General features: G+C 38.1%; 1 protein-coding gene across 1 annotated transcript in view; it reads left to right on the top strand.

Moving 5' to 3' along the window:
• The window catches only part of LOC139944530 (exportin-5-like), a 207,142-nt gene that overhangs the window by 158,550 nt on the left and 22,237 nt on the right, over window positions 1-26,355 (top strand). The window contains exon 25 of the mRNA XM_071941578.1: window positions 21,367-21,530. Coding sequence (XP_071797679.1) covers window positions 21,367-21,530 — 164 coding nt within the window. The remainder of the gene's footprint in view (window positions 1-21,366; window positions 21,531-26,355) is intronic.

Raw genomic sequence — 26,355 nt, 5'->3', positions numbered from 1 at the left:
CGTTAAAACGAATATACGTTCTAATAGGTTTTTTTGTAAAAGGCATTGGATTGGGGTAAGTTACACACCATCGTGTACCTTATGAAATTTGTTAGTACGATAAACACAATTTTAAAACTGTGACGTCATCACGTAATAATTTATGATAATTAGAAGCTTTAATGAGTTTTTCTTTGCAGCACTATATCTCAAGAAGTGAACGGCCGAATTCAAAGTTTTTTTCAGTAATAGATTCCTTAGTCATGATAGATTTGCATTGGGTAACTGTGACCCCGATTTGACCTCTTATTCCGGGTCAACCGGAAGTGGGACTATATCTCAAGAGTTACACAACCGATTTAATTATTTTCTTCAGTTATAGACTCCTTAGGCATTAAATTTTGTTGGGGAAAATTCGTGACCCCATTTTGACCTCTTCTTCCGAGTCAACCGGAAGTGGGACCATATCTCAAGAACTACACAACCGATTTTCAAACTTCTTTCAGTTTTAGACTACTTAGACATTAAATATTAACTTTGAAAACTGTGACCTTGTGTTGACCTTTATTTCCAGGTCAACCGGAAGTGCGATCATTTCTCAAGAACTATACAACCGATTTTTTAACTTTTTCAGTTATAGACTCCTTAGGCATTAAATATTAACTTTGAAAACCATGACCCCCATGTTGACCTTTTCTTCCGGGTCAACCGGAAGTGGGACCATATCTTAAGAACTACACAAACGATTTTCAATTTTGTTTTGGTTATTAACTCCTTTGACATTGGAAATTCGCATTGGCTGGCCATGACCCCATGTTGACCTTTACTTCCGGGTCAACCGGAAGTGGGACCATATCTTAAGAACTACACAACCGTTTTAGACTCCTTAGGCATCAAAAATAAAATTAGAACAACCGTGTCCCAAATTTAACCTGTACACAACCGATTTTCAAACTTTTTTTACAGTTACAGACTCCTTGGTCATTTTAGCACTTAATCCAAGCAAAATAACACGGAACAGCTGTGTGTTTCTTCACAAACACCTAATGTCTAGTTGTTTTTATTATTATTATTCTTTGTTTCTCCCCTAAATCCCATAGCGTTTGTACACGTTTTTGTGGCAACCTAATCTTCTAAACCATAATACGAAAGAGTGAGTTTATTATACTACATTGAAGCTTAGAACATAAACTTAATTCTTATCAGAACAAAATTCTAAAATTGTTAATTAATAAGCCTTAATTAAGCTTATGAATATTTAATTAGCAAACCTAGTTAACACCATATCTCAAAAAGTAGACCGCCAATCCTGAAACTTTTTTCAGCTATACACTAGTCAGGTCCTGTTTATGTGATTTCTGACATAAAATTCTCGACGACGTCACCATAATAATAATAATAATAATAATAATAATAATAATAAGACTTGTAATGCGCACATATCCACCCTGCTGGGTGTTCAAGGCGCAGTAAAACCAAAAACAAAACAAAAACAAAAACACAACACAAAGAAAAAAACAGACACAACAAAATTAGTCATTGAAAACCTGTGACATAAGATAAGTTTTGAGAAGAGACTTGAATTTTGCAGTACAAAGACAAGATCGAAGATTAAGTGGTAGAGAGTTCCAGATGCGTGGCGCGGCTGAAGAAAAAGACCTGTCACCCCATGAGTGTCGAGACTTGGGTTCAATGAGGAGAAGCATAGAACTTGATCGAAGATTCCTTGATGGAGTGTAAACTTGAAGCAGTTCAGAAATATAGTGGGGAGCCTTGCCATTAAGAGCTTTGTGGACAATGAGCATCAGCTTGAAGATGATTCGTTGAGAGATAGGGAGCCAGTGTAGTTGTTTCAGAATGGGGGTGATAGAACAGGATTTTCTAGACAGTGTCACAATGCGGGCAGCAGTATTTTGGAGCCGTTGAAGTCGGGAAATCTGGTTGTTAGGAAGACTGTAGAGAAGAGCATTGCCGTTGTCAAGACGAGAAGTAACAAATGCATGAATGACCTTTTCAGTGGCACTTTTGTCCAAGTACTTGCGAATCTTACCTATATTCCTGATGTGATATGATGATAAACGAACAATGTTGTTGATGTGTGGCTGAAGTGTCATCGATGAATCAAAAATAACACCTAAGTTCCGAGCTTTCAGCGAGGGAGCTATCCGAGCATCACCGATGGAGATGTATGGCACTGAAACCTTAGTTAACTGTTGACGTGACCCAAATAGAAGGAACTCTGTCTTATCATCATTTAACTTCAGGAAGTTTTGTTGTGTCCAACGTCGAATCTCTTGGATGCATTTCTCAAGTCTTGCAATAGATGCATTGGCGTTTTCTTGAGAAGATTTAAACGTGATGTATAGCTGAGTGTCGTCTGCGTACACATGGTAATTCAGATTAAATTTCAGGATGATGTCACGAATCGGTAAAGTGTATAGCGTAAACCACTGCGGGCCGAGTACCGACCCCTGTGGCACAGAGTAGTTCAAAACAACAGGGTCGGATATCGCGGTGCCAATACATACATGCTGAGTTCTATTGTAGAGATACGATTTGCACCATGCTAAGGCTGTGTCCTCTATGCCAAGGTGATTCTGGAGCCGAGAGAGAAGGATGTTGTGATCGACAGTGTCAAAAGCAGCACTCAAGTCTAGCAGGACTAGTGCTGTTAGGTTACCATTGTCCATTGCAGAGAGAATATCGTTGCTCACACGGACTAGTGCAGCCTCGGTCCCATGGAAAGGCTTGTATGCTGACTGGAACACGTCGGACAGGTTGAAAGTATGAATGTGATCAGAAATACGTGATGAAACTACTCGTTCGATGACTTTTCCAAGATATTTTAAGTTTGCAACCGGTCTGTAGTTTTTGAATATCTCCTTGTCCAGGTTTGGTTTCTTGATGAGCGGCCTGATGTAGGAAACTTTGAGGCTATCGGGGAAACAACCGGAACTGAGGGATTCGTTTACAAGCTTAGTGATGTAGGGTACAAAAATATCGATGTTTTGCTTTATCATGGATGTTGACACTGGATCCAGCTCACAGGATTTTGAAGGAGATTTCATAATAACCCTTTGAATCTCAGCAACAGTCGCAGGCTCAAACACAGATAGTCTACACTCTGGTTGAAGTTGTGGCAATGTCTGCGGCACGTTGTAAGGGACTGATGAAAATGATGAGCGGATGTCTGAAATCTTGGTGACAAAGAATTTCTGGAACTCATTTGCTAAGTTCTGGTCATTGTAAGTGGATGGAAGGACAGGGGTTTTGGGTTTGAGCAACAACTTACCAATTATCTTGAAAAGCTTCTTTTGATCTCCTGAGGATTCTTGTACTTGAGATGAATAATGGATGACGTCATGTATTGCACGTTTTGTGTCTGTGCACAAACACAATGGCTCTTGAAGTGTAAACAAACCCAGCTTTCCGAAACATAATTGATTCGATTAAAATTAAATTACATGTTGTACACTTCCCAAAACTGCTCTAGATTAAGATATATTTTATTGATGGTCATTCTAAAAGCATCAGAACTTATAGAAACAGTGTAATTATTTAAAAAAACCTGTATTTACAGGGAAGTTTTTTCAAAGATCATGGGTATGGCGTAAAACTTGATTTGAATAGTCAAAATTGTAAATTGTTAACTTGACCAAGTCCTTATCCCATTTTCGACCGGTGTTATTGCGTTTTTGTGTTCAATATACAAAGATTTCTTACGGTTACCGACAAGCACAAGTCTAAACTTGTTCCCAAAATTTGACAAGCCTGAGCATGGTGCGTCGTGGACCGGGGTAATTTCAGGCGACGAGCGTGGACGACGAAAATTGACCGCCTGGGATTTGGAGTTATTTACGGGTAAAGTCACCTTGTTCAAGCCGGGGACCATTTGCCTTAACTAATTCTAGTATTTCGCGTTACGTTCGGAAATTATACCATGACGTACAAAAACTCTTTGACAGAAATACAAAAGCAGAGACTTTATTATGGTGACGTTTCTCTGGTGGTTGAGTGGCTCAGTTTTATAGAGCTGCTTCTAATAAACAGGGAAAACATTTTGCTTTACAAAAAGTGCAGAAATTGAGCAGAACATCTGGATTCACAACTTGAACATGAGGCATGGTTAAGCTGCTTTTGTGTTTAAAAAGCCAATGGCTTTTAAAGGAAAGAATCGCAGCGCTTACGTAATCAGGGAACTGTGCTTACGCTAAGCGTATTTTACAGCTTAGCAGGGAATGAGTTCTTCACGTCACAATTCGCATCAAAATATTTGCTACAGTTGACTAATTGTGCTCAACTCCTGCGAAACTTTCACTGCGAAAACAGTGACTTAAAAATTTGATTTGCATTCGCAGGAAAAACCGTGCTTTACTTTAGACAAAAGTAGGCAGGGGCGACTAGTGTGCTTGGTGTTAAAGTCGCGACTACTGTTTTTCTCTACTCCCGTTATAATCGTGTCCACACATCGACTACAAAATTTGTCCCGACTACCTGTTTGGTGAACCAGTTGTGTTGCTTAAATTAATATTGCCCTTGCGGCATAGCTGCACAAATCTTGAGAATCCGTACTTTATCTCGACAAGTGTCATAGTTAGGTTTGAAGTGCGGCTAGTCGAGTAGTAAATTTCACTAGTCACACCCATTCGCAACATAATTAAAAATTTGTCCCGACTACCTGTTTGGTGAACCAGTTGTGTTGCTTACTACTATTCGCAACATAATTTATATCGCCCTTGCGGCATAGCGGCACAAATCTTGAGAATCCGTACTTAATCACGACAAGTGTCGTAGTTAGGTTTGTAGTGCGACTAGTCGAGTAGAGTAAATTTCACTAGTCACACCCATTCGCAACATAATTAATATTGCCCTCGCGGCACATAGCGGTACAAATCTTGAGAATCCGTATTTTATCTCGACAAGTGTCATAGTCAGGTTTGAGGTGCGACTACTCGAGTAGTAAAATTCACTAGTCACACCCATTCGCAACATAATTAATATTGCCTTTGCGGCACATAGCGGCACAAATCTTGAGAATCTGTATTTTATCTCGACAAGTGTCGTAGTTAGGTTTGAGGTGCGACTAGTCGAGTCATGATGCGAACTTGCTTAATGAAAAAGATTCAGTGCTCTGCAGAAGAATTGAATTTTGCACTTACGTCAAGCGAAATAGACTGCTTATAGCAGGGATTTCTTTTGTTTGTGTGCTTTCCAAGCTTGCATATTTCACAGCTTAGCAGGGATATTTTTGCTTGTGCGCGGGGAAGCTTTTCATATGTAATCTTTGCTTTGAACTAATTGCACAGATATTTCAGCGCCTGAACAGTAAGCGAAGAATGGTGGTTGTATAATAAATGGGCAGAGTTGGTTGAAGCAGACAGAGCCATAAAACTGGGCCGTGTTCTATAGGGGAAGTTATAGCTTGACATTTTATGACAGTTTTGGGCGTTGCAACGTACACATACAAATACAGAGTCAGATACAGACATTACCGTGCACAAATGGTGCAATTGAAACGTCTCATAAGAGCGCCCCCTATCGGCAGGAGTAGGAAAATAAAGGAGTATCCTACAAATTAATTATGTGTTTTTAAACACGTAAAATAATATCAAATGGAAGCTTTAGGATGTTTAGCTTTATTCCTATCATAAAACATATTAAAATTCTTTATTAATTAACCACCAGTGACCCTCATTTGCATATTAATTAGGAAATCTTTGCAGCATCATATCTCAAGAACTTCACGGCCGAGATTTCAACTGTTTGTTCTTAAAGACTGCTTGGGGGTTGGAGATTAATTTGAAAAAACTGTGACCTCAAGTTGACCTCTACTTCCGCGTCAACCGGAAGTGTCACCATATCTCAAGAACTATACAGCAGATTTTCAAAATATTTTCAGTTATAAACTCCTTAGGCATAAAATATTAACTTAAAAAAACCGTGACCTCAAGTTGACCCCTACTTCCAGGTCAACCGGAAGTGGGACCATATCTCAAGAACTATACAACAGATTATCAATTTTTGTTCAGTTATAGACTCCTTGGGCATTCACGATAAGTTTGAAACAACTTTGACCCCATGTTGACCTTTACTTCCGGGTCAACCGGAAGTGAGCCCATATCTAAAAAAGTAAAAAGCTAATGTTCAAACTTCAGTTATAGACTCTAAGGCAATAAATATTAGCTTTGGAAAACTGTGACCCCAAGTTGATCTCTACTTCTGGGTCAACCGGAAAAGGGACTATATATCAAAATCTACACAACTGATTTTATAGTCTCCTTGGCATTGCAGATTAATCTTTGGTAGCTGTGGGCCCATGTTGACCTTTACTTACGTGTCAACCGGGAAGTAAGACTTTATAACAAGAGCTACACAACTTTTTTGAAACCTTTTTTCAGTTATATATTCCTTGGGCAATGAAGCACATAATCCAAGCAAAACAACACGGAACAGCTTCGTGATTGTTCACAAACACTTAATGTCTAGTTTTATTTGAACTCTTCAGAACTTTTTTTCTAAGTGCCGATTTGCAATGTTCCTAAAGAGCAATTGCAACAAAATTTTCAGTGACGAAGGGCATTGGTGCAAGGAGGGTTGTAAAAGAAATTTGTCATGATGACGTCATCACCGGTTACGTGACGTCATCTTAAAGGTGTTTTATTTAAATGTTTGAAAATCTATATCAAATCAACCACAAGAGACCGTAGATTTCTGTTTACGTGATTTGGTAGGGATAAATTGGGTCTTCATTTTATTTTGTGTGCGTGACCTCACATGACCTCTACTTCCGGTCGCAATGGGCCAAAAACAAAAGTGCCCGGTCACTCAAAAGTGGTAAAAGTTATGAAGTTGCTTCTGGGAAAAAGTGTCTAGCAAGTGTGGGCAATTCAAAAAAAATATTGATGACGTCACAAATTGCAACAGCGTCTTCTAGCGGCAGGTTGAAAACTCTTCAAAATGGACTTTTTGAAGATGTCTGTTGTGAAGTTTTCTGTAATCACTTCAAATTTTACACACACGTTTACTGTCAGGCAGGCATCATATGTGTGAAGTTTCAAATCAATGACGTCATTGGGGGTCACGTGACGCGGCATTAAAGGTGCAATTTTTGCAGTCGTATAACTGTCAAAGTAATGATGATAAAAATGTTGAAACTTGGTAGATTGTTAGATAATGGCACATTCATGTGAAATGACGTCATCATGGTTTATTATGATTTTTTCCATTTTTACACCTTTAACACATAAATTGCTATCCGAACATGGTATAATCCAAATAATTTTTTTTTTATTTTATGCCACATTGGGCTGCTTTGTCAACCCTTGTCATTTTTTCTTTTTTATACATCTGAAAAGTGCAAAAGCTATGCTTAACTTCTTTGAAAACTCTATGTTTATACAACCTTTTGTTCAAAAGTTGTGAAAGGAGAAACACCAAGAGTTATGAGTGACTGAAACAAAGAGAAAGGTTTGTTTTTTTAAACCTCTTTTGTATTGCGCACATACACCCGACAGGCGCCCTGCGTATACACTTCAAATTGCGCCGAAGCCGTCGGAAGTTTGACGAGTCGCAATTTTAGTTCTGAACAGGGGTCCCGCCACAAACCCGCCACCCAAGTTGAAAATAATCTCATTCTACTCTCGCGACGAGCGCCGGTCGAAGCTCTCCATACAAACCTAGGCAAACGGCGCGCTGTGTAGTGCACGTACATTCGATACAGTATAAAAGTAAAAGATTCGAATACAACACAGGCGCGGCCGTTAAGACTGCCTGGACAGGTCCATTTAATCAGAGGGTGTTTTATCTCTAAATGTTGTTAATTCACCAAATGTTTACACTAGAAAACATCGTAAATGTATTTTTTTTGCATTGTCAATTGCTTCAGTAATTTAATAATTTTGTATATTTTACGTAAAGGACATGTATTACATAACGTTGAAGATGTGCGATTGCCTCAGAATTAACATTACCTGCAGCGAATGTTCCCGTCCGTCAACAGACGATCGTTTGCTTGAAAACCAAGTGTAGGCAGAAACCATTTTCTCAAAAGTACCTCTTAAAAAACGTCAAATATCCAGAGGATGTACGAAGGGATTTTGTTTAAACTTTTAGGAATGAAAGATCAACCCCTCATCATAAAATTCAGTAAAACAAATCAGAGGATGAATGATAATTTTAGGGGTGATGTTGTGTAAAGAAACTTACACCTGGACCGTTCATACACGTTGGCCGCTGCAATAAAGCCTACGGGAAATTTTGGTAAAATGTTAAAGCATTTTATGTAAAAATAACCAGCTTAACAATTGAAAATGTTCTTACAATTGCCGACATACGACTCATTCAGCTTGATCGCATCACAACTTCAAGCTCAGTTAAGAAATTTGTAAATTTTGTTGACGAAACAGCTCTGCATTTGTGCACATTTGCAATCGTGTCTAATCATTATTATTAGCTGTTTCGTAGCAAAGCGCAGCAAAACAGCTCTTGTTTTGGTTAAGGTTTTTTTTTTTGCTGTTTCGTAGCTAAGCGCAGCAAAACAGCTCTTGTTTCGTAGCGCAGCACAGCAAAACAGCTCTTGTTTTTGTTAAAGCTTGATCACATCACAACTTCAAGCTCAGTTAAGAAATTTGAAAATTTTGTTGACGAAACAGCTCTGCATTTGTGCACCATTTGCAATCGTGTCTAAACATTATTATTAGCTGTTTCGTAGCGTAGCGCAGCGAAACAGCTCTTGTTTTTGATAAAGTTTTTTTATTTTTTATTAGCTGTTTCGTAGCGAAGCGCAGCGAAACAGCTCTTGTTTTTGTTAAGGTTTTCTTTTTTTGGCTGTTTCGTAGCTAAGCGCAGCGAAACAGCTCTTGTTTCATAGTGCAGCGCAGTGAAACAGCTCTTGTTTTTGTTAAAGTTTTTTTTTTTTTTTTTCATCTTCGGAAACAATTTTTATAAGTGCTGTTTTGCAATGTTTCCAAAGAGCAATTGCAATGAAACTTGTAATCACTTCAAATTTTACACACATGTTAACTGTCAGGCAGCCATCATATGTGTGAAGTTTCAGATCAATGACATCATTGGGGGTCATGTGACGCTAACGTCCGTCGATATCGGTTTTTTCCCATTACCGATATATCGAAAATTTAATATCGAGTATACTCGATATATCGAGTATTTCCCGCGCGCAAGATGAAGCCTAAAAAACAGCACTGGGTATACTCATGGCGAGTAGAAATATATAAACCATAGACTGACAGTTTAACAGGGTTACATTTAAACCTGTTTTGGGGGGCCCCGAATTTGTTTGTAGTTCAAAAATTTCAAATTGCGTAGTCCCGCGCCCCGATTATTTCTGGTTTTACAACAAAGTATGATCGCCGCTACCGCTGGCTTGGCCAATATTGGTGAACGCGGACGGCTGACGGAGAGTGAAGTGTGTTAGGGGAGCGTGGCGCTTCAAACTTCAACACTAAATGAATTAGTTACTAAACTTTTTCAGAGTCTAATGCCCTCAAAAATAACGACAATTCACGGCAATATTGTTAGATACATTATAAATCTCCGCTGGTATGTTACACTACCTTTACGGTTGAAAATGGTTGAGATAATCATCGAAAAAAAATCACTAGAAAGTCCCGCAAAACACAGACCTACCATTCCGCGCTCACAATATACAACGCAAACAGCATGCAGTCACATACAGTAGTCTCCAATAAAGGCTCGTAGCACTTAGCATTCTATAAAGGCATGAAACATTGAATGCTAGAACGCCCTCTATTGTCAAAGTAACACAGTGCATCACGCGATACTGCGTTGACAAAAGACTGCACTTGTCTGTGCATGCTTGGGCAAACGGGTTTTCCCCCCGAATAGCAATAACCACACACGCTGGTGTGCACGCTTAAACCGTACAACACCATAGTCTTCGCTGGTACGCACGCAATAGCCGCCGACAACGTGGTCTGCGAAGCATAGTTACTCAGAAATGTTAGCTTGTTTACGAACACAACGTGTAGGCTTTATTTGACCAAAATGACGCCATTACGATACCTTGGATTGATAGAAAGATTATTTTTCTGTATAACGTAAGATTGTTTTCTTCCTTATTTTGTTATGTCTTGTTGATTCGGGCAAATTTTTTCCGGGTTATTTTTGCAAAGTAGCGGTGGTTTCTTTTGAGGTTTTACCGTACGCTCGCCGCGGGGTCGTGAACTTCTGCGGCGGGCCAGCGGCTGATGGCGAAATCCCAACGAACAAGCAGACATACTTGGTTGTAAAACGTGTTTTATTTAATACGGCAACTCAAAATGATAAAACTACATAACGACGACGGCTTTTCTAATACTCAAACATAGATTTCTCTTAAATAATCGGACACTCTTTTGGTATTTTCGATATCATTTAAGAACATCGAAATTTTCAAAACATCGAAATTTTCGATATATCGAAAATCCGATATTACGATATGATTATAAAAGTGACATCGGCGATTTCGATGTCAAAAAAATATCGAGTTTTTGAGTATTTTCGATATATCGACGGACGTTATGTGACGCGGCCTTAAAGGTGCACTTTTTGAACTAATATAACTCCCTAAGTAATTATGCAATCATGTTGAAACTTAGTAGATTGTTAGATATTGGTAAGTTCTTGTGAACTGTGAAATGACGTCATGATGACGTCGTCACGTGATTTTTTATGATTTTTAAAAAATGTTGCACCTTTAAGTCGTCAATTGCTAACTGAACATGGTTTAATCTGAATTGTTATTATATTAATGCCAGATTGAGCAAATTCCTTTGAATACACAACAAGATTTCAAATTCAGTTGAGAAATTTGAAAAATGTATTGACGAAACAGCTCTGCATTTGTGCACAAATGCAATCATTATTTGTCTGGTTCAGAAATGACATTTAATAAGTGCTGATTTTGTGATGTTCCTAAAGAGCAATTGCAATGAAACTTTCAGCGATGAAAGGTATTGGTGCAATAATCATTACAAAACAAGGATGTCATTATGACATTATCACAAGTCACGTGACATCATCTTAAAAGTGTTGTGTTTTAAATGTTTGAAAATCTTTAACAAATCAGCCACAAGAGACCATAGGTTTCTGTTTGTGGGATTGGCGAGGGATAAATTAGGTCTTCATTTTGTTTCGTGTGCGTGACCTCACATGACCTCTGCTTCCGGTTGAAACAGGAAGTGCCCCTTTAGTTCAAAAGTGGCAAAAGGTATCAAGTTGCTTTCAACGATGTTAGTGCCTGGCAAGGGTGGGCAGTTAAAAAAATATATCAATGACGTCACAAAATGCAAAAGCGCCCTCTAGCGGCAGGTTGAAAACACTTTCAAATGGACTTTTTGAAGATGTGTGTGGTGAAGTTTTTTGTAATCAACTCAAAATGTTGATCGTCAGGCAGCCGTCATATGTGTGAAGTTTCAGATCGATGACGTCACCAGAGGTCACGTGACGTGGCATTAAAGGTGCACTTTTTGAAATCGTATAATCTCCCGAAACAATTTTTTTTCCCTGTTTTTACAGTGTGATATGCTAAGCTGTGAATGTGCTTCGTATAATAAAGGAAAAAAAAAACACACAATAACTTTTCAATAGCATGTCGGCCTGCTGACGAATGGCCAAACAAACAGCAACGCGAGGTTATAGCAAAAGTGTACATACCTGCCAACTGTCCTGGTTTTCCCGGGACAGTCCCGGTTTCTGAGTTTTCAAGACCCTAAAATTCGGGAATGTCCTGATATCTCACCTTTCCCAATATTTTATTTTTAAGAAGTTGAAAAATTACTGGTTGTCACCACTTTCTACACTGAGTTCATCCTCAAAATAGGGAATCTCATGACAGGAGATTGAAGCCCCAAATAATGGCCATCTAAACAGATAACCAAAATCCTTGCAAGCTTTTTGGATATATCTCAACATAAATACTACAGAGAATGAATGCCATTGAATGAATTCACAAAGCAGTAACCAGCAATATTCACAAATAGTCTCCGTAAGATAACAGGGGTCGAAATTAAGTGTATTTTCATGGTAGTCAGCAGGGCTAGTAACCAATAATTTTTAGTAGCCCTGATGAGATTTTGGTTGCCCGAAAGACACATTATGTCTCGCGTCACGGCTCAAACTTTACAATACACCATAGCACAGTTCTTTGTTGTTTGTAATGATGATTTTTGCATTGTTTTTCCACTAGCCCGTCGGGCTATCAAACTGGAAAATATCAGTAGCCCGGCTGTAAATCTGGTAGTCCCGGGCTAGCGGGCTAGTGGCAATTTCGACCCCTGGATAATCTCTGTAAATTCTGAAGAACTTCTGAATTTCCCTTTGCCAACAGCAAACTTCATAATTCAATCTATACTTCAATCTAACGATGTCTGCCCATTCAAAAATGTCCATGCCAATATGCAACTTTAGCAGAGTATCAAAAGTATACAGTGTTTTTTACACATCAGGAAAAAATACAATATTAATCATCAAACAAAACTTACGGCTATTGTGCAAGCGAACTAACTTGTGGTGTCTCCAGGCTGAGTGTTGCTGTGTCGACCGGGGTTAAGAAGAATCGTATCTACATGTATGGCTCTGTTTTGCCAATAGTTTTTTGATCACGAATCAACAAGACAGAATTCTTGTCGATCGTCTACCTGTTGCTTCAGGAAGCTTCACGCAGTTGGTACGGTCTCTAGCTCATCACCATCAAATCATGCTTTTGGATCGCTGATCAAAATCGTTCTGATCCAAAACTAACATTCAATTTCACTAGCAAACTCACTCACTCCTAAACGCCCAAAATCAACAACAGAAAAAACACCAACAAACGATAGACTAAACAACAACAATAACAGAACTAAATGGGGACAATAACTACGGCCGATGTATTACACAATATACTGTGACAACGAAAAAGCGTCCTATGTTGCAAAAAAAAAAGCACTGGAAAAATACAGGAGGGTGCGGTTTCTAGTAGCGGCAAATTTAAATGCGCGCGATTGGCTTCTGGCTATACATCATGCGAGAAAGCTAAACCAATGTGTTGCAGGGGTGGCTAAAGAACAGTAAAAATAATTTAAACGCAGCGCGATCATGACACTGGTGAACAACTGAAAACAAGTCTAATTGTATCTAAGAGTAAAACGATGGTTCCTTGTCCCAATAATTGAGGGGCACGGTGGTAAAATCCATGTTTTAAAGTTTGTAAAATGGTTTGACAAGTCTTGATTTGCGCTATATTTAATGTGGCCGCGATCGCCCGCGAATATATTAATGCATGCACTGGTTGTACTATAAGCCCTCTCTAAATGCAAGATGGCGGATTGGACGGCCTTGTAGCTTAGAGATGATCTTTTCACAAGAAAAAAACTCAATTTTTAAACTGAGATGGAACTTAAAAACTTATGAAAATTCTCTTTTGGCTAACACTTTATAGTTGTATGCATCTTTTGTGGATTTTAAGTTTATTTTGGAGGAGTTGGCGGCATCAAGTTGGCGGTAAGTAATTGGACCCTATTTCCCAATGTGCGTTGCTGACCGATCGCACATTATTTTACAAAAGAAGTTTTTATCATAACCGATCCTTAAATTATGAAGCCATGAATCAAAATGGTTGTTGGCGAAAAAAAGAATTATCATCGGCAGAAATAAGAGGGTAAATCGTAAAAAAAAGGGTTCGTTTTTTTTCTTCCCATTTTTAAAATAATTTTAAAAACAATTATGTTTGCATTAGTGGTAACAAGATATTGCAGGCGACCCAAAGTTTGACCCCCAAAATAGTAAAGTATACAGTTTCCGATGTTCACCTCCACAACAACAAAAAATCGGTCCAGATTTGTCCCTGTTTCTGGGATACCAATGTTGGCAGGTATGAGTGTAGAAACAAAAACAAACTTTAGTGGCACAGAAACATAGGTTTCATATAAAGAAACCAGTGAATTAAAAGGTATGTGCTAGTTGTTGTTTGGACTTATCAAAATACCTTCATTATCTTGCCAAGCATGCATCATTGCCAAAAAGTACCTTGTTCCCCAATTTTAAAACTAGAAATCCAGCCATAAATGCCCCAAGTTCTGTTTGTGTTGGAGAAAGGGGACATTTTGACCCCACTCATCAGCACCTTTCGCACATAAACACTTTGTACCGATTTCAACTACCGTTAGCGAACCAATTCTACAAAATGATTACCTCTGAGTGTTCTTTTGCTGCATTTTTCACACGAAAATCATTCCCATCATAGTGGGTGCCGCACTTCGCTTATGCATTTTAAATCGCTAACAGTTTCCAACACGGCCCTCTCTGGTCCCACCCACAATGCAGCCTGGCTGCCATGTTATCTTCCTCTTTTCTTTAAGCGCCAACCAGACATAGTCATGGTTTTTATCAGAAGAGTGTTCAGTTTCTAAGAGGTTGATTAAAGCACGTCTTTTTTTTTCAGTGTTGAGTTTTCAGGGATGTGATTTCTCCGGCTTTTGTGAGAAGTGCCATAGTTTTCGAGAAAGACGCAATTTTCCACAAATTTGATTTCGAGACCTCAAGTTTAGAATTTGAGGTCTCGAAATCAAGCATATGAAAGCACACAACTTCGTGTGACAATGGTGTTCTTTCTTTCATTATTATCTCACAACTTTGATTTCGATTGAGCTCAAATTTTCACAGGTTTGTTATTTTATGTACATGTTGATATACACCAAGTGAGAAGATTGGTTTTTGACAATTACCAAAGGTGTCTTTAACCAAGGCTGTGAAATGAAAAAAATTGCTAGGTGCGCCCATTAAGCACAAAATCATTCGTTAAGCATCTCTATGAAATTGGGCCGCGACCAAGGTTGGGATAAAAGCCAAGCAAGCCTGCAAGTGGAAACTTCCCTGCGCCGGTCAAGCAGTGAGGGGAATCATAGCAAGTTTGGTAAATTAAATAAAGTCACTTGTTAAAACTTGCGAAAATGCTGCACTTGTTTCTGGTATTTATCTTCATCCTGGGTTATCTGATCACTTTGCTATTATGTCTTAACTATCACTTCAGAAACCACAACCCCCTAAAGTTACTATTACAAAACAAGTCTTTTGATGTTGATGTTTTCCGCAATGATCTGGTTGTGTTACTAACCCTCTCTAACTTAGATATGACTTCTACCAATCTCAACTCTTGTGTGCAGAATTATGAGGTTATCCTTAGTAGTTTTTTTTAATAAGCATGCACCAGCTCGCACTACATCAGTTTGTTTATTATTCCTTGGTCTAATGTTGCTATACATACTGCTAGAAAGCTGCATAGGGTTCATGAGATTGATAGACAGCTATTATTGTAATCAAAGACAAAGGGTAAATTAATTAACTAATTAAGCTAAAATTGAGATTGTTCAGGCGATCAGAAAAAGTTATTTAAAGTTATTTAAAGCCAAGAATAAATAAAGATAAATTTACAGATAAATTTCAATCAGCATACAGGTTCAAGCATAGCACTGAATCGGCACTTTTGCGGGTGCAAAATGACATTTGGATAACGGCCATGTGACTGCCCTGATTCTGCTTGATTTGAGTGCGGCTTTTGACACTGGATCAAACTATTTTGCTCAAGAGACTTTGTGATATTATTGGTTTACAAGGTAATGCCCTTAAATGGTGCCAATCCTATTTTCAAAACAGACCACAACATGTTTGCATTGGAAATTCCACATCGGATCCAGTTGTTCATGATTTTTCTGTCCCTCAGGGGTGGGTTCTTGGACCGCTGTGGTTCACAATTTTACACCTACCCAGTTCATAGCATCATCGTGAAAAACAAACTGAACTATCATATACTGATGACACTCAGTTATATTTCTCTTTTAAACCATCCCAAAATTCTGCTGATCAGAGCATTAGTCGTATTGAAACATGTGTTTGTGAAATTGGTATTTGGATGCAGGACAATTTCCTGAAGCTAAATGATAAAAAAAAAAAAAATTTTGATACTCGGTTGATGGCATCAACTCTGTAAAGTTACTATTCCCCATATTAATATTGGTGACTCGGAAGTTACCGCTGTAACAAAAGCTCGTAATCTTGGTGTGATATTTGACTCTTCCCTGACACTTACATTCACATATTTCTAGTATTGCACGTTCTACGACATTTCACATTCGTAATGTAGGCAAAGTAAAGAAATATTTAACACTAAATGCAACTGAGCAGAGAGTCCACTCTGTCGTAGTTTCCAAACTTGATATGTGTAATTCACTTCTATATGGCCTTCCTTGTACTCAAATTGAACGTCTTCAACGTATTCATGACTATGCTGCTTGTGTTATTATCTTAACTAAAAAGTCCTGCCATATAACGCCGATTTTAAAAGAATTACACTGGTTACCAGTAAGCAGTAGGATTAAGTATAAACTTCTGCTTTTCCTGTATAAATTGCTCACCAACAATGCCCCTGCATATATTGATGATCTTCTTAGCTCATACAATCCTCCTGTCAAACTCCAGTCTTACAATTCTAGCCTCCTTATTGAGCCCATATCCAATCATTCATGTGGAGACTGTTTTTCTCAAATGCTGCCCCTCGTCTATGGAACAAACTGCCTACACTAATTAAATCATCCGTTTCTTTGACCCAATTAAAACCAAAAAAACTTAAAACACATCTTTTCAAACAGGCATTTTTGTCAATGGTTTGATTTTGTGATTTGTTGTTACCTTTTTTTTGTGCGCTTAATAAGTGTTCATTATTATTATTAGCTGTTCCGATGTAGTGGTTGGAACAGCTATTGAAATCGTCAAGATTTGTATTTGTTATTACTATGATTTGTATCCCCCAAAAGCCCATAGGGTTTACCAGGGCATTTTGTGTCTAGCAAAAGTCAAACTTGGCTTAGTATAAAAGAGTCAAACCCTATACCATATTAAAGCTTAGGTTTTGAAGTTACAGTTAAATGTAATTATAATGACATGAATATTTAATTAGCCAATCTTTAGACCGCCATATCTCAAAAACTATACGTCCGATCATAATTTTCTTTTCAATTTTACACTTTTTGGATACTGTATAACTATCTGGTGGCCTTAATTTCCGGACGACGTCAAAATTGTAAAATTCTTAACTTGATCAAGTCCTTATGCCATTTACGACGAACGTGCATGACGAAAATAGACCGCCTGGGATTTGGAATGATTTATGGGTAAAGTCACCTTGTTTGTGCCTAAACTTATTCCAGTATTTCGCTTTACTTTCAGAAATTAGACCATGACAAACAAAAACCTTTGACAGGAATACAAAAGCAGAGATTTTATCATGCTGATGTTTCTCTGGTGGTTGAGTGGCTCAATGTTATTGAGCTGCTTTAAATAAATAGGCAAAACATTTTGCTTTAAAAATTTGCAGAAATTGAGCAGAATACCTAGATTCACAACTTGTACATGAGGCATGGTATTTGCTGTGTTTAGCTGCTTTTTGTATTTAAAAAGCTATATGTAGTTTGGTCCTGTTTTTCTCTACTCCGTTATAATCGTGCCCACACGTTGACTACAAATATTGTCCCGACTACCTGTTTGGTGAAACGGTTGTGTTGCTTACTACTATTCGCAACATAATTAGTGTTGCGCTTGCGGCACATTGCGGCACAAATCTTGAGTGTCGTTGTTGTGTTTGAGGTGTGACTAGCCGAGTAGTAAATTTCACTAGTCACCCAGGCCTATTATGATGGAAACTTGCTTAAAGGCAATGGACACTATTCGTAATTGTCAAAGACTAGCCTTCACAGCTGGTGTATCTCAACATGTGCATAAAATAATAAACCTGTGAAAATTTGAGCTCAATCGGTCATCAAAGTTGCGAGATAATAATTAAAGTAGAAAACACCCTTGTCACACGAAGTTGTGTGCGTTTAGATGGTTGATTTCGAGACCTCAAATTCTAAACTTGAGGTCTCGAAATCAAATTCTCCAAAACTATGGCACTTCAGATGGAGCTGTTTCTCACAATGTTTTGTACCACCAACCTCTCCCCATGCTACCAAGCTTGCACATTATATTCCTCGCTTGCACAGTAAAATGGTGATCGTAAGCGCAGAGTTTGGTGGTTATCAGAACCATGAAATTTTGTCCTGTAAGTAGGTTCGGTAAGGCCTACACTTCAAACATATAAAAGTTTAAAAAAATGTTAGTACATGAGGGGAAATCGTATGAGACTGGTCCAATTTGACTCTGCTTCACTGCGTAAGCAAAGAATTGACACTTCAGAAGCTCGGATATTATGCACTTACATAAAGCATATTTCACAGCTGAGCAGGGATATTTTTTATTGTGCGCGGGGAAACTCATCATATGTAACCTTTGCTTCGAACTTGCACAGATATTTCAGCGCTTGCACAGTAAGCGAAAATAGTGGTTGTATAGACGATGTGACCTCTGACGTCACTCGAAAACCATAACATGGTTCGCGCGCAAACCGCCGGGCAAAACCTTTGTGTTTTGGCAGCCAGCTAGAAAGTGTACGCAATCTTACTATGACTACGCGTCTTTTTGCCCAGTGAAACATGACGTATACAGTGTTTTGTCAACAGAGGGCGGTTTGAATGTAAACATAGGTCACATCGTCTATATGGGCAGAGTTTGGTTGAAGCAGAGCCATAAAACTGGGCTGTGTCTTATAGGGGGCCTATATGAGGGGAGGTTAGAGCTTGACTTTTAATGCCAGTTTGAGTCCTGCGACGTACACATACAAATACAGAGTCAGATCTAGATGTTACAGTGCAGAAATCGTGCAATTGAAATGTCTCATAAGGCATTGGATTGGTCCATCGTGTACCTTATGAAATTTATTAGTATGAAAAACACATTTTTGTTACTGTGAAATCAGCGGGTGTCAAATTACGATAGTTAAAAGCGCTATTGAGTTTTCTCTTAATTCCTAATGTAAAAATGTTAAAATTATTGTTGAATCAATGACGTAACCCTCATTTGCATAATTAAATATGAACTCTTTGCAGCACTTATCTCAAGAAGTACACCGCCGAATTTTAAACTGTTTGTAGTTATAGACTCCTTGGGGAATGGAGATTAATTTGAAACAAAAGTGACCTCAAGTTGACCTCTACTTCAGGCTCAACCGAAAGTGGGACCATATCTCAAGAAGTACACGGCCGATTTTCAAACTGTTTGTAGTTATAGACTCCTTGGGGATTCGAGATTAATTTTGAAAAACCGTGCCCTCAAGATAACCTCTATTTCTGGGTCAACCGGAAGTGGGACCATATCTCAAGAATTATACAACTGATTTGCAAACTTTTTTCAGTTATAGACTCCTTGGGCATTCAAAATCGAGCCTTGTTAAAATTTACTCAAAAGGCGTTATTCAATGGATTTTAAATTGAAATTAACATGTTTTGATGCTAAACAATCACGGTATACAAGTCTGGCAAAAGTCTGTTTTAAAAAAAAAATACCGCTCAGAGTCACCAAAAAAGAGCGGCAGATTAAAAACATCTAAAAATACTTTTTTTACTAGATGTTTGTTTTTGTCAGAGTTTAGGACAATTGTTTCAAAATGGTAAACATAATTTCCTTCATAAAAGCAACATATCTGTGGAGTCTTAGCTTGATGACGCCGTCATTTGTCACGTGGTATTGCACGTCGACTGAGGTGTAACTTGCTGGATTGTTAGTTAAGAACATTAACTTCTTGAACTTGAAATGACGTCATCATGTTTTTTGACAATTTGTGCGTCTTTGATCATTTATTACAAATCTTGAGAACAACGCAAGGTGCAATATTTGTTTTAATTACACCAGGCTTTTACTCCCGGAAACCGAACACCTACAGTTTGTTCACAAACTCTCAATGTCTAGTTAGTTATAGACTACTTAGGGAATAATAATAAACTTTGAAAAACCCTGACCTTCCATGTTGTAATGTCTGCAAATATTCCAATGGAGGTACGCCGCTGCCTTATTGTGTCGATGAATATATCCCGTCTTCGCCAGCTCTGGGCATCCAGAGACGATGTGGTCTACGGTTTCTTCATATTTTCCGCAGATCCTACATTGCTGGTTCATTCCATCTTTGATGATGCGATGGTGAAATGATCTGGTGGCGAGACTCTGGTCTTGGGCGGCAATGATAAGGCCCTCCGTGTCTGCTTTCAGCCCGGTGTTTTTGAACCATCGGTGTGTCTTCTGTTGGTCAACATCTGCTTCTTTCGTCCTTTTTGGGTACTTCCCGTGCATTACCTTGTCTTCCCAGGTTTTCTGTAGTTGTTCATGACCCTTGGTTTTTGCTGTCTTCTTTACTCGCTTTGCATAGATAGTTGTTGCTTCATTATCTGATGGTGTGATTTCTGAGTAGTCAAGCTCTCTTTTGAATTTTACTGCTTCTTTTTTGATGGAGTAGAGCTTTTTCTTGTTATCATGTTGTTTTACTATTTGGAGGAGTGGGTCTTTAGTTGTCGTCAGATAAGCATCTAGACCGATTGTGGAGGTTTTATAGGTCAGTTCAAGCTGGATCAGGCCACGTCCTCTAGATGATCCTGGTAGGTACATCCTGTCAACATCTGCTCTCGGATGGTGCATCCTGTTCGTGGTCATTATCTCTGACAGTTTCCAGTTGATGATATTGAAACTGTACGATACTACAGGTATTGCACTGGTGTTGATAGCTTCAAATCGATTGGCTGCATTAGGTTCACTCTTAAGTGTCATCCGCGCTCTTCTATAATACTCTTTTTGGACCTTCTCCTTCATGGCTGAGTGTTGTATGCCGTCACCTTCATTTATTCCAAGGTACTTGTATGTACCCTCTTGGTCCATCTCCTTGATTTTAGTGACAGTGACGGTGTCAATGTCTAGGTCTGTTGTTTTGGTGAGTTTTCCCCTCTTGAAGGTGGCTTTGGCCGACTTATCGAGTCCGAACTCCATCCTGATGTCGTTACTGAAGGTCTTCACAATGGTTGTCATCCTTGGAAAATGTCTTAAGGTTATCCACGTTGACAAGGTGGTTAAGTTTGCCATTTTCTGATGTGTATCAGGTTGCTAAGTGGTGTTAGCGCTAAAGCTAAACAGAAAAGTAGTGGTGATAGTGAATCTCCTTGAAAAATCCCTCATCTGATGTTAATCGATCTCGATGTTAACAACCCTTCTGCGTGGTGGAGATTCAAGGTGGTTTTCCAGTTTACCATGCTTGCTGTGATGAAGTTGACAGTAGTTGGACATATTATTATTATTATTTTTATTATTATTGTTATTAATATTATTATTTTTGTTTTTTTATTTGTACATTTAATGATAAAATCAACAAGTTTGATGAAGTTCTGTTTCGAATGAAATTAGGGAAATGGCAGTTCTCAATTGTACTGGCAAACCATTCCGTATGCTGTGAAGTAATGCAAATGTTATTACCTTTCTTAGCTACAATATTCAGAAAAAGAGCTGACTGTCTGGAGACCGGTACTGAAAGTGGAGAGAAGATTATGATGATGGAATCTGATGGTTCTCCTTCTGCAGAGGTATGCCATAAAGCCTCAGAAGCTGACCAACTAAGTGAACTTGGCAAGAAAATGTTGCAACAAGAGGTTGGTTATATTATTCTTCATTTTTCTTTTTCTCCAAACGGTGTGTCTAAAATTTTGTATGGCTTCTGACTGACACCCCAGAACAGAGATATCTAGATAGTTAAGTTGGTAGAGCACTGGCATGTTAATCTTTAGCTCGCAGGTTTCAGTCCCGCTTTTTAAAATTTTGTTGTACAATCCAAAATTATTTTAATATTTACCAAGCTAGTTACACTTTGTGTTTATTATTTTACATAAAAAGTACAAGCCATAACACAATAAACTTAATCAAGGGGCAAGATACATGTATGGATATAACTGACAGTACACAATACATAAATAGTTCATACAAGTCATGTACTACATGTACATGTACCACCACTGGAGACTATTAGTCATTACTCAAAATAATTGTTAGCATAAAACCTTACTTGGTATCAAGCAATGGAGAGCTGTTGATTGTATAAAACATTGCATGACGTGTCCGGCCCTCTAAAACCCGACCCGATCAAACCTGACCAAACCTTGTATCTGGTCGGGTCGGGACGCATACTTTTGGAGGGTTTTAAAGGGAGAAAATCAGCTGGGAGTTGGGGGATTAAGATTGTTATCACCATTAATCTGATTAGTGTGTGACAAAGCCATCCTGCCTGAAGGAATCCATGTGGATTTATTTCAATTGAACACTAAGATATTGATTGATACTATATTTAAAATAATAATAATTGTAAAAAGTTATTTTGTTTTCTTTTTTGAATGGTAAAAATCCATCCACGAAAAGCAAAAAACAGTTATTGTTTTTGTCGACTTTGTCGGCTTCGCCGTGCGTGTGCATTAATACTGTGTATAGATAAAGTATAGTGCTGCTGGTTAATGTAGGCCCTGTCCATGACAAACATGCCTATGTTTTTAAAAGCAAACTTGCTCTTTCAATTAATTTTATAAACATCGGGAAGAAATTCTAAGAGTGACAAATAATTTGTCTTTTTAACCGCTGCACTGGCCCTCGAACCCCTCAGCAAGCGCATTTTGTATCTTTGAGTTAGGCCTCGGAAATTACCCGACAGACAATTCAAGGCAATATATTGCTGTGCCCTTATTTTCCAACCAACGATGTCAAACTTTGAAAATAAGTCAAAAAGTCCCGATGTTTGTGTAAATTTCACGCAAAGAAAAAGCACCAGATTTCACGCATGTAATTAACAACAGCCGATTTCAAGCCCGCTAGTCGTTGTTCTTTGCGTGCGACACAAAAATACAAAAAAAACATTGAACGCTATTTAGAGGGCGTTTCGAAACAATGCGATAGCGTGATATTAAACGCCCTCTATTCGTAAAATTACGAAAACGACTTGACGTGCACAGCATGCTCCCCCACGATGCATGCAATAACAGTATAACGTACATGATGTTGACAGAATGAATACATATCCATGCGTGTGCGCGATAACTATGCTGTACATGATGTCAAAATGGAGCAGTTGCGTGGGAATTTTAGCGTCTACGAAAAACTACACAACGTGCATGACCAATAGTACATGTACATGTAGCTGTATGAACAAAAATATTATTATTGTGTATTGTAAGACTTGTTCTTTATTTTGTTTACTTTGTTGAATTAGATGAATCCTTTCTTTTTCTGTGGGTTAGTTGTTAGTCCGTATTGGGTATAAAATATTACTATGGATGAGGCAATTGATTGAAGTGTAACAGTTATTGGATGAAAGCTCAACTAGTTGTAGTTTTTGGCGAGCTGCAGAGCAGTGCGAGCCTATGTAATACCAATTTCCGTCCGTCCATCTGGCCGGCCGTCCGCGTTAAAGTTTTTGAAAATGTTAAAGTTTTTGGTTTAAGTTTAAGTCTTTGAGTTGAGTTGTTTTTGGTATATATACAAGCCAAAGTGAGATTGTTACATACAATTGCCAGTCATTTCAGTCATTCTCAGGTTTTTTTTCAAATAATGTTGAAGTTTTTGGAATAAAAAAATGATAAAGTTTTTGGAATAACAAAAATGTTAAAGTTTTTTTTTCAGGCTCAAACATTGACATCTGGATTGAAAAGAAACAAATTAAAATCTTAAAGTTTGAAATGATTTGTTAAAACAAAAATCAAACTCTCTGTCACTGGTTCCAGTTGAATGAGCTTAAACAGTGAAGAACATAAATGATCATAACTCCTTATTGCAATGATGTACTGACTTGAAACTTAAGTCAAACATTGCTTCTTACATGTAGATTCATATGAAAAGATAAAACTCAAAAAATTAATCACAGGTTTCAGTTGAATGAGCTAAAACAATGAAAAACATGAAATGGTCATAACTCCTTATTGCAATGATGTACTGACTTGAAACTTAAGTCAAACATTGCTTCTTACATGTAGATTCATATGAAAAGATAAAACTCAAAAGAATTATTCACAGGTTTCAGTTGAATGAGCTAAAACAATGAAAAACATTTAATGGTCATAACTCCTTATTGCAATGATAGACTGACTTGAAACTTAAGTCAAACATTGCTTCTTACATGTAAATTCATATGAAAAAGGTAAAACTCAAAGACCTAATCACTGGTTTCAGTTGAATGATCTAAAACAATGAAACATTAAATAGACTTAACTCCTTATTTCAATGATGAACTGATTTCAAACTACTGCTTTTTACATATATATTCATAACAAAAGATAAACCTCCCTTTGTGCATCACTGGTTCCAGTTGAATGAGCTGAAACAATGACAACCTTAAATGGTCATAACTCCTGATTGCAATGATGTTCTGACTTGAAACTTAAGTCAAATGTTGCTTCTTACATCGGTGTATATGGGTAAAAACCAAAAATTAATATTCTTTATCCCCGATGCAAATTTAACATCTATTAAATCGTTTGCAGTACCCGCTGCTAAAACATAGGATTTGAACTGCCTCTAGCTACCGGGCAATCTCGGTGGTCTAGTTGGTATGACACTGCTCTAGAATTGCAAGGTTGTGGGTTCGAATCCCACCCAAGTAAAAATGCCTGTGATTTTTTTCACAGGACTCGGGCAAGTACTGAGTATACAGTGCTTCACACATCGGTGTATATGGGTAAAAACCAAAAATTAATATTCTTTATCCCTGATGCAAATTTAACATCTATTAAATTCTTACATGTACAGTACCGATTGAAAATAACTAGACGCTGTGCGATAAATTTAGCGCGATAGAAATGCCTTGGCGCGATAGACTGTTGCGCCGCCTAACGCGTGGGTCTTATCGCGCCAGACAACAAAATGCGTAAACAGCCGTCGGCAATTAGTCGCGCGTAGGCGGTACTCTTTCGCGACAATCTCCACGCGAAAAATGCTGGACCATTCTCCTTGCATGGTTGCGTGAATGCTTGAGATGTGATTCATTGTTGTTCCCAGCTGAAAGCAACCACAGTTTACAGCCTATTACAGCTTTATTTGGAAGGAAAAAGCCGGTTTGATTTGAAGAACTATTTACTGAAAAGAAGTTTGAAACTCCTGCAGCATCACAAAGGAATTGTTGCTTATAGACAGCCCATTCCAAATGAACCAATGCACGAAAGTTCTATACAGTCACTTTTGTATAAACCTACCGCCTAAAACTAACCCAATGGGCAACGACTACGTCTTTATTTGGAAGGAGACAGCCGGTTTTATTGGACGAGCTAGTTTCAGAAACAAGTATAAAAAGCTAGCGGCATCACATAGGAAGTGTAGGTGTCCTCTTTTGCCACTGTCCCCAGTGGATTAAATTCCCATCAATGGGAAAGTCGGATCCCCCAAAAACCACACTTTTTAAGCAAAGCTTCTTAAATGTTTTACCAGCGGCATCTCAAAGGAACCGTTGAACAATGGAGCTGTCACTCATCTTACTGAAGGGTGTGCATTTTTTTGGTCGGGATAAATTTATAGTGGGGGTTTCGCCCTGTGAGTTTTTTTCAATTATGTGCTATAAAAAGGAAACATAAACTTGCTTTAACATAGTTCTTCAAAAGTAGGATGTCGTCTTACAGAAATAATTTATGATTACAAAGTCGACAGCCTGAGAGAACGATATCGCCTCCTTGATACGTTTTATTTTCTTGCTCTGATGCTGCAAAACGTATACGTAAGATGACAACATCATGAGATCAATTATGTCGGGATAAAAAACTCCTTGAAGTAGAATGTCATTTTCTAGATGCTGTTCAAATTAAATTAATGTTTAGTAAGATTGGACTCATATAATCTAGTCAAGGTAGTCGAACCAATACAAAACTTTTATAACATCAAAATAATTTGAATTCAAGTAGGATTTGAAACTTGTGCATGGTGGAAAAACGATATAGAAAGGTTTGCGGTAACACCATGTGATAACTCTCTCTAATGAGTTTGGGTGGTTTTGAAAAGAACCGTTGGTTTTCAACTTTGAATTTAAATATAACTCTACATGTAGTTACCATAAGTAAACAAAAAAATCATTAAACAAATGCCAATAAAAAAAATGATGAAAAGTAATTAAATTCAGGAAAAAAACCCATTGTTTTTGGGAGGCAGGCAAAAATGTTCAACCACGTGATTTCGGGGATTTTGGGGGTTTTGTTTTCAACTGCAAGGTTAATAACTTGAAATAGAAATAGGTGGAGTAAAACCTTGGCTGCCAAATTGTTTGCCGCACATTGAAAAGAAAGCAAGTTGACGGTCGGTCACTACTCCTTAAAGTGGCCGTGCTCATGCACCATCCTCTGACCATGGCAACACTGTTGGTAAGAAACTTTCCAATGCTTATGGGCCTTGCCGCGGGAATTATTTCAGCAAGCAAGCGCGTAACCCCAAATGACAATTCAGAACCACAGAATCAAT

This window comes from Asterias amurensis, chromosome 1, assembly GCF_032118995.1.
Source record: "Asterias amurensis chromosome 1, ASM3211899v1".
Lineage (NCBI taxonomy): Eukaryota > Metazoa > Echinodermata > Asteroidea > Forcipulatida > Asteriidae > Asterias > Asterias amurensis.
This window is presented reverse-complemented; position numbering and strand designations above follow the sequence as displayed.